The sequence below is a fragment of the Mus caroli genome, chromosome 9 (genome assembly GCF_900094665.2).
Source record: "Mus caroli chromosome 9, CAROLI_EIJ_v1.1, whole genome shotgun sequence".
NCBI classification, from domain to species: Eukaryota; Metazoa; Chordata; class Mammalia; order Rodentia; family Muridae; genus Mus; species Mus caroli.
This window is the reverse complement of record NC_034578.1, coordinates 61,654,350-61,664,315: the sequence shown is the minus strand read 5'-3', so window position 1 is coordinate 61,664,315 and position 9,966 is coordinate 61,654,350. Positions and strand designations below refer to the sequence as shown.

The window sequence follows — 9,966 nt, the reverse complement described above, 5'->3', positions numbered from 1 at the left end:
CTCTCTCTCTCTCTCTCTCTCTCTCTCTCTCTCTCTCTCTCTCTCTCTCTCTCTCTCTCTCTCTCTCTCTGCTTCCCGCATGTGACCAGCTACCTCACACTCCTGTAATTGTCCTTTTCCTGCTCTGATGTACTGTATCCTGGTGCTATGGGTAGAAATAACCCTTCCTTTCTTAAGTTGTATTTCTTAGATATCTTGTCATAGCAATGAGAAAAGTCTCTAGTACAGGGTGGGGATGTAAAGAAGGAAGGGGAAAGACAGCCCAACAGTAGACTGTCACCCACAGTCAACATGTCCCTGTGGTCCTGCCTCTCAGGAATCCACTCTGTTTCACCTTGTCCTACAGTTTGAGCTACCCTGTCCTGCCTCACCTTACTGGTTGGTCATCAGGACCTTCACAGCCAGCTGCTTCCTCTCCTGATTCTGGTAGTTCTCTAGAGTGCCTCACACAAAATGAGCCCTCCAGAGAGTGGCAGCTCTGAGCTGCCCACCTTACCTCTCCCAGTGGCTACACACATTGGGGTCTTCAGGGTTCAGAGCAAGAGCAGCTTGCAGAAGGAAGACAAGGAGGCCCACCGCAGACAGCGCCATCAGGGCCTGTGTGGGAGAACAGAGAAGACAGGCTTACTCAGACTTCGGTTGCAGCATCTGTTTGGTGCTAAGACTTCGTCCTCCCTCAAAGTGAGGGAACAGGCACTAAACAGAGCGGGTTCCCCACAGCTGCCACACAGCAGTCAAGATGGGATACTTCACACTTACAGCGTTGACTAACATGGCAACAGCTCTGAGTAACTGAGTCATGGATCTGAGATCTCTCCAGGAAGAGGCCCACATGCAATGCAATGCATTGGCTAAAGTCTCACAGAATTCAGAGCATCCCTCCACCCACCCACCCCCATCCTCAAAAAAAATCTATCCTTGATACAGAAACCCAGATCTTGCCATTGTAGTGGCCAGATTTCCTTCCTCCTCATCTCTGGCAAGGCTGGGTCATCCCATCGCCTCCTATTCCTCCTATGCCAAGGAAGAGAAGCAGACTGTGTAGCCCACAGGGAACTGAGCCCAGGCAGCCTTCTGAAACACTCTGGAACTCTGGGCCCCTGCTTCTTTCCTCCTACAGGATATCAGTGCCCTGGGGTCACCAAATACCATTCCCACTCTGAGATGGCCAGCCGAGATAGTCAGATAACGGGGCTTTAAGGAGGCAGCATGCCCAGGTTATCAAGGCTCCTGAAATACCATTGTATGTCAAGTTTTTAGTACAGATACACAGTGCCAACTACCTTGATCTCTAAATGAGAGACACAACACACAGCTTCTTAAGGAGGCTAGAGAGTGAGCCATGTGAGGGTGGCTAGTGGTCACTGACTGACCTTACTCCCCAAGACCTTATAACCCTAGACTACAGCCTTAGAGAACAGCTCTAGTCTAAATGTCCCCACCACGGGGACACACACAGAGCAGCGAGGACACTTCCTGTGGAGCTGGACCTCATGAGTCCCAGTGTCCTTTGTGAGCTGACCCAATGCCATGACTCATGGAAGAGGTTCTATTGGGATTTATTTAAAGGTTTTAATGAATCCAGAATAGCTTTTCTTTTCAACTACTGACACTAAAAGAAATACACTTTCCATTAAGCAGGGCTGAGGAAAACATTTTGACATTGGAAATCATTCCCCAGATTTGAAATGGTTGGTTATCTAGCCCACAGGCCCTAAGATTTTAGATGAGGGCCATTTCCCCTCCTGGGAGGACAAACGAGAAAGGCACATATCTGCACACATCTCGAGATCCAGTCCTCCATGCGGCCCCTTTCTCCTGGAAGCTTAACTGCTTGACCCCCACCTCCCTCACTTCCTTGTTAAATTCTTTTTTTAAGCAGCTCCTTCAGCAACAGGCCAATCATCACAAATCCCGTGTAACCATGGGGTCTAAATTAATGACTAATGAGGCTGTACTTTCTACATTCATTCTGGAAATCACCCAGCTAAGTGCAGATTTAGCTGGAGATCAAGGACATTTACAGATCCCCCGGGGGAGGGGGGAAGAAGGAAGGGTGGCTCCATTGCTTCTCTCTAAACTGGCAAAGCCCAAGAGGTGCAGCTACTCTCCTGGTCCCACCTTCTCTCCTCCCAAGCTTAGCAGCAGAGACTCAGCAACTGCCACACGCAACCTGGAGTCCACACAGCAGAGCGTGAAGGCAGCAGCCATTGTCAGCATCCATACAACCACTTCATCCTCCAATAGGACATCCAAGTAGACTCAGAAGGGCACCCAGTGACAGAAAGAGTTGGAAAGCCAGAAGAGACATGAACATCTTTTCTGTGGGGGTCTGGGATGATTGAGTATCCCTGGAAGGAAGGAGTGATACACACAGAACTCAGGAAGGCAAATAAGACTTGAATGCAGAAAGTGTCTTGTCCCTGTTTCCTGGGTAGCCCTAAGATGGCACTTTTAAATTTAGTAGGCTTTGAATATATCAAAGGACCCATGATAACAAGGGGGATGGCTACTTGGATCATAGCCATCATGGGCAAGCTCTTTAGAAGACTTCACTAAGCCAGGTATGGTGGCACATGCCTTTTAACTAGGACTTTGGAGGCAGAATCAGGTAGATCTCAGAGAATGTTCCAGGATAGCCAGGATGACACAGAGAACAACAGCAGCAGTAGCAACAACAACAACAAACTAAAGCTTTCTTGTTGAGTCAGGTCTGAATGGCACCGTTACTTCTTATTGGCAGGAATCACTGGGGACTGACCACGGCAAAGAGGGTGACAGTTGTCTGAATAAGCACTCTAGAAGAAGAAAAGGATGGAGTGGAGGAAATGATGTTTAGACTGACAGTCTGAGGCCTAAGGTACCAAGTCTTTACTGGGGGCCATGCCCAGTTCTAGTGAGGGAGGAAGAGAAGGATGTCCAACATTACAGGGGAATTGGCAAACCCTCTCAGAACCTCTGCCATTCAATCTTTCCTGGAACCTGGCCAAGTCTGAATCGTATCCTAGGCTGTGGATGGGGCTCAGTACTACAGCAGTTGCATAGTGTGTACTAGGCCCTGAGTTCCCTTCCAGCATTGAAAACAACCAACCAGGAGGTCAGTCAATCAATCAAGAAGATTCGGATACAGCTTAGTGACTAAGAGCTCTTGCTGCAGAAGCATGAGGACCTAAGTTTGTATCTCAGCACTGGGTATGACTGTATGCACACCAGGAACCTCTGTGAGGGATGGAGACGGGAGGATCTCTGAGGATCGCTGGCTGCCAGCTTAGCTCTGGGTTCAGTGAGAGACTCTGAACCAAGAGAATAAGGTGGAGAATGATGCAGAGGGATGCCTGGTGTCCTCTTCTGGCCTCTGTACACATAGGGGTATAGGAACTCGCATGCACATGTGCACGCACACGCACACACATACACACATACATGTGAACACACATACATACACCTTTTTTTTTTTAATCAGGCTAGGCTTCTTCACCCCTGCTCTATCTCTCCCTTCAGTCTGTCCTTTGTCTTCAACTCTGCCCAGTCAGGTAGCATCTACTACTACCCAGCAGAGCCTGACAAAGGTCAGCACCACTGAAAACATCCCCTTTGAGCCCCGGCCAGTGACAGTTAAGGCCCCATGCTCCAGTGTGGTCACCCTGCCTACTCTGCCATCTTCCTAGCATGCTTCCTTCATCTTTCCAACATGTTGGAAGCAACCAATGGTGGGGTAGAGACCCTACACCTCTGCTTCACAGACTGACTCCCAAACAACTGTATCACCCAGTCTCTGACACTTCAATTAAGAAGACAGAAAAGCAGCCAGAAAGAAGCTGTCAGCGTGTGAGGGCATCTCCTTCCCCAATCACTTTAGTGGGACTTCCTGGGGGTTCTCAGGGAGCATGAAGACCAAAGACATATGCTTATGAGATGACCAAGGGAAAAATCAATCCTGCCACCATGGTTATTAGGTGACTCCATTTGGAGTGACAGAGGTTAACGTATCAGGCACCACCAGGGCATTAATAATTAAATAAGAAAGCGCCCCAGGATCATTTCAGAGGGAGAGTCATGTAAATAAGTCAGCTGGCTTCTTCCCTCTGTCTCCTCCCTCTCCCTGCATGCTAAGAAGCAGAGAGGGGAGCCAGGCTCTAGAGTTAGGGCGCTTCTTCCTGCTTCAGAGGGAAGGAGGCATTGTAGCTGATGAATGGAGGGGCAGAGAGGTGACTAGGAGGTGACTCACACCTGCTAGTGGGGTCTAATCAGTCCACGTCCCTGCCATGGCTAGAGTAAAAGGAAGTCCCTCTAGCACCTACCTATGCCCTGAAAAACCCAAAGCAGCTCTCAGGATAACTGAGACCCACTGACAGCAGCAAGTAGGGGTCTGGGAAAGCCCTGGTGGAGTAAACCAGACTAGGGATGGATAGAGATGCAAAAGTGGAGGTAGATGTGCCCTGGGGTGTGGAGGCCAGGTGTGGCAGGTGGCACTGGGGTGTGGAGGTCAGGTGGGCAAGTGGCACTGGGGTGTGGAGGCCAGGTGGGCAGGTGGCACTGGGGTGTGGAGGTCAGGTGTGGCGGGCGAGTGGCACTGGGGTGTGGAGGCCAGATGTGATGGGTGGCACTGGGGTGTGGAGATCAGCTGTGGAAGATGGCATTGGGGTGTGGAGGCCAGGTGTGGCAGGTGGCACTGGGGTGTGGAGATCAGCTGTGGAAGGTGGCACTGGGGTGTGGAGGCCAGGTGGGCAGGTGGCACTGGGGTGTGGAGATCAGCTGTGGAAGGTGGCACTGGGGTGTGGAGGCCAGGTGGGCAGGTGGCACTGGGGTGTGGAGGCCAGGTGTGGCGAGTGGCACTGGGGTGTGGAGGTCAGCTGTGGTGAGTGGCACTGGGGTGTGGAGGCCAGGTGTGATGGGTGGCACTGAGGTGTGGAGGCCAGCTGTGGCAGGTGGCACTGGAGGAAGCAGATGGGAGAAGCTCCTGCAGTGGCCAAATGGAAACATTAGAAGGTGTTTTACAGCTTATGTGGGAAATTAGAGTCCTTTGAGAACATTACAGAAGTGTTTCCTGCAAAGGCTCTAAGGACTGTCTGGTCTCTGCTGCCTGCTCTGTCTTTACCTTCACTAGCCCTGGTACATGGTGCATCAGTACAAAGCTCAGGCTCTGACAGGACCTAAGGATAGACCTTTCTAGCTTGGCCAGCCAGGAGAGCAGAGTTGCTCATGAGCCCAGTGTGAAATACTTGGTTTCTCTCATTCAAGGTCAGGTTTGCCAGGAGGCCTAGTTCACACCAGTGTGCATCCTTCACATTTGTATTGATTTATTCTGACTCCTCTAGGCTGCCACCAGATATCTTAGGAAACAATGACCTTGGGCTGGGAATGTGGTACAGTCTGCAGAGTGCCTGCTTAACATGTATGGAGCACTAGGATTAGTGCCCAGCACTGCATAGATTGAACATGGTGGTGCTAATCCCAGCATTCAGAAAACAGAGTATCAGAAGTTCAAGGTCATCAACTACACGGTGAGTTCAAAGTCAGCCTGACATATTAGAAGCTCTCAGAGAAAGAGAGAGATAGAGAGAGACAGAGGCAGACAGAGACAGAGAGACAGAGACAGACACAGACACAGACAGAGAGACAGAGACAGAGAGAAGGAGAGACAGAGAGAGAGAAACAGAGGGACAGAGACAGACACAGAGACAGAGAGAGACAGAGACAGAAACAGACAGAGAGGGAGACAGAGAGACAGAAACACACAGAGAACAAGAACAAAACATTGACCTTCCTACCTAGGAGTCCCGATCTAGCCTGGGTTGGCCATGTAGACTAAGCCAACTTTGTCAATGTTGACTTGATGTTAGCTTGACTCAGGCCAGCACCTGTGGTGTCCAGCCTGTCTTCTTGATGACACCCACACCTGGCCAGGCACCAGGGGCTCTCTTACCCAATGTGCATAAACTGGGACCAAAGGCAGATAGACAGAGGGCCCTCGGACCTGTTGTTATAAAGTGATTCTTGTGCAAAACTCCAGTTCCCACTTCACTCCCTACCTGCCTTATCCTGAAGGTGCTAAAATCTTATACACTGAAGCCAGAGTCATGGGCCCAGAACCTCCTCCTCTCTGTGCCCCTTCCAGTGAGTTCTTTCTTCTCAACCAGTTTGCACTGGCATCAGGGAACCAGCAGTCAGGTGCAGTTTTATGGACCTCAAACTCCTGATCCTCCTACTTCTGCTTCCACCGTGACTGGGACTATAGGACTGTGTGCTATCACCTTAGTTTAGGCGGACACCACGATTGAACCCATGGTCTCTGGTATGCTTAGAGACCCTACCAACTTAACTATCTCACCAGCACTGTTTTGTGGACCTTGGAAAGGTTCTTCTACTACAACAAAGAGGATGGGGTATAATGACTACCTGGAAAACATGCAGAGAAACTGGGCAAAGCATATGTCCTAGTTTGCTATCTATTACTATAATAAAACACTCTAACCAAAAGTACCTTGGGGAGAAAGAGGATAATTTTGCTTATATTTCCAGGGCACAACCTGTCATTGAGGGAAGTCATGACAGGAACAAGAGGGGATATATTCATGAAGAAATGCTGCTTGCTGACTTACTGAAGCTCATGCTCAGCTAGCTTCCATATACAGCCCAGGGCTACCTACTTAGGGAATGGTGCCACCCACAGTGGACTGAGTCCCATATCCATTAGCAACCTGATAGATGCAATTGCTCTATTCAGAGTCCTTTTTTAAACAGTGCTAGGCTTCATCAAGCTGACACTTAATGTTAACTAGAACGTGACTCGTGAGGACTAATGATGCCTGTCATGGGCCTTAAATAGGAAATACAGACCCATATATTTGGGGTTCCTACAGATGTCACTGGTCCAAAGCCACTCTTCTGTAACTAACACCCAGACACAGCCTCTCCATTTTCTCTGGCCTTAAAAAACACTCTTTTTTACCTTTCCACATACCCTTGCCCCTGCCACAAACCTGGAGAACACCCAGGGACAGTGTTTCTATCTGCTGCCTTCACGGCTGCTCCCGGTACACAGAGCACTACCTGCACTGAGAGGGACTCTGTCATCTCTGTCAACCTCCTAACTGATTCTACAGCTGGCCTCTGCCCCCACTCACCCCAAGCCTTAAAAGCAATTCACCTGCTTCACCTGACAGAAACCACCACTCATCCCTTGAGGAGGGGATCACACGGCACATGGAGCCAAGTGAACTGCATCACAGGGGCACCAGGCTGTTGGCATCCGTCATAGTGGGCACCCGTGACATCCTGAGTGTGACTCAGAGCCCTCGGTCTGGGCCTCCCCATCAGCACCAGCACTCATCTGCCCAGGGAGGCAACACAAGGCAGGCATTGAAGGCTGCTCAATAGCTCACACTGCAAATGAGGACGAATAATATCCTGAGCGGCTCATGAAAAGGCACTTTCAGGACCAAGAACAGCAGAAGCTGGGATTAATTGTACACACACCTCACATCTCTCTCAGCATGTGGGTGCAGAGAGACCTCTATCTTCTATTTATAGGACATACACACACTTCTGTTATTTTTCTGAATAAAACAGAAAAGCCAAGTTTGCACACAGGAGGCCAACACCAAGGTTACTGTCCAGTCTAGCTGCCATATTCCCTTCCCTGCCCCCCCCCCCTCTCAGCTGGTCCACTATCCCCGGACCCATCTCTGTTTACTAGCTTTGCTGGGGTCTGATGAGCGTGATGAAGGGAAGGACCACAGTTAGCCTCCTCAGCCCACCACTAAGAGTCTTTGGCTTGAAGCCTCCTGCTCCCTAGTTATCCCACCAGGGACTGGATTTATAGTGACCACTTTCTAATCTCCCTATATAAAACTAACTAGCTAGCTAACTAACTAACTAAATCCACATCTCTTAACCTCCAAAAGAGTATTCCCTTGACTGCGGGAGTGCAGAGTCCCAGTGCCAATGTGGAGGTCCCAGTCCCTCAGGATAAATCACAAAGGGCCTTAAAGTCCTCTCCCCAGACATGTTAAATGCCTTCGTCCTGAACGAGGTTCCTCTATCCTGATAAATCCTGCTTTCCCCTTACCTAGGAAGCCTCACACTGCAAATCTCATGAATGTCACAAGAGAAGCTGCCAATGACCATCCATCTGGATCCAAAGCCTGCCCTGTCCCCTTCATCCCCTGCCCTGCCGAAAGCAAGTAGCCCTGACACCAGCCAGGCTGGAAAGAGATCATAGCACAGCCAGGCGGCTCGGGAGACATCTCTAAACTAATGAAGCGCTGGCCTCCTGCTCCATTCCAGCTAACACGGGCTTTGCCCTCCCACCCCAAGCCCGTGCTCCCCACTCCTGGGCAGGCAGCCTCACATGTATGGCCTCCAGCCCTGCGAAGATGAAGGCAGAAAACTTATCTGTGTTCTTAGACCATCCTATTTCTCACAAAGCAATTATCTCCATCTTTCCATTTCTGTGCAAATCAGGGCCCGCTCAGCCGGCCCGGCTGCTCCCCACCTCACTGCCCACATGCCTGCCTACTCTGTCTGCTACTCTCGAAGCCGCAGGGTTCTAAGAACTGTAGGGAGTCCCTCATGCCCAGGCATCGAGTCCTGGTTCTATCCTTAAAACCTCCCAGCTATAATGCAGACATCCAGGGGCTGTGGCCGGCCATCTTTGGGGGATGGGATCTCATTCCTGCCCACTTGGGAAAAAAAAACTCCGATCACAAGATGTGATCAACCACAAGTGCCAGGGAAGGCAGAAAGGACTGGCCCCGAGTCCTGGAGATTTGTTCATCAATGGAAATTCAGGTGTCTCCAAGATATCTATATTCTCTGGAGAGCAAGCCATAGGGTGTCAGAACTGGCCCAAGGAGACCCAGCATCACCTGCTGCCTAAAACCTTATGTCCCAGAAATGGAGGTGATTTCCTCAGGGACAGGTGGCAAAAGTGACTACAGAGTTTAAGTAAAGGACTAAGAGTCATCAGGGATGGGTTCAAATCCTAACACAGGCATAGGATGACATAGCCCAGCAAAAACTACTGCCTGCGCCCCCCTCCCATTTATTTATTTATATATTTATTTATTTATTTATTTATTTATTTTCTGGAATGGGTGTCAGACTGACCTCAAACTCTCTATATAGCTGAGAATAACCTTCAGTTTCCAATTCTCTTGCCTCCACCTCTGAGATCATGGGTGGGAGCCACCACACCTGGGTTCTGTGGTGCTGGGGATGGCATCCAACGCTTTGTGTATGCGAAGCAAGCACTCCAACAACTGAACTACATGCTAGGCCGGGCCTCATGTTTTTCATAGGCCGTGTCACTAACATCACAGGCTCTGAAAGCTACACAGTGCGAGCAGGTGGAGTGTTCAATCCAGAGAAGATGTTCAATGAAATATTCATTTGCTCCCGACGCACAGCCTCCACCTCGGAGACCCTTGCAGCCCTGTAATTTGGCTTCTAGAGTTTCTAAGAAGCCAGGAGGAGAAAAACTGAGGATAGGAAAAAAAATCTCTTGCTGGAGAACCTGGACTCAGCTGAGAAAATGTGGGGTTAGTTCTAACTACAGCTATCCAGGTGGGCCCCAACATTCATTTGTCCATTCAGCCACAGTGATGCTGAGGTGACTCAGGCTGGACCCAGCTCCTGAACCCCAAACACCTGCTGCAGGTACATAAGAATGCTGTGAGAGGCAGGGGCTGATTCAAAGCACCACAGCCTTTCCCTAAAGGAAGCCTGGGGCAAGTAGAGAGGGAAAGCAGAGACCTTTGCTGTGATCAATGTCTGATTGCCTAGTATCCCCACTGACTAAGGCCAAAGGCAAGTCCAAAGTGCCAGTCATACAGAGATGTGACCCTGAAGCAACATAAATGTCCACCCACATGGGGGCTCAGTAAGCCATCTCTAGCAAGCCTACTAACACAATACAAATGTTAAAACACATTAACGGAAAATGTGTATGGTGGTTCACACCTG

General features: G+C 49.9%; 1 protein-coding gene across 2 annotated transcripts in view; it reads right to left on the bottom strand.

The window, feature by feature from the left end:
* Positions 1-9,966, bottom strand: part of Megf11 (multiple EGF like domains 11) — a 316,961-nt gene that overhangs the window by 208,789 nt on the left and 98,206 nt on the right. For both annotated transcript variants that reach the window (XM_021171815.1, XM_021171818.2), the window contains exon 2: positions 497-597. In XM_021171815.1, the coding sequence (XP_021027474.1) occupies positions 497-591 (95 nt within the window). In that variant the 5' untranslated portion in view covers positions 592-597. The remainder of the gene's footprint in view (positions 1-496; positions 598-9,966) is intronic.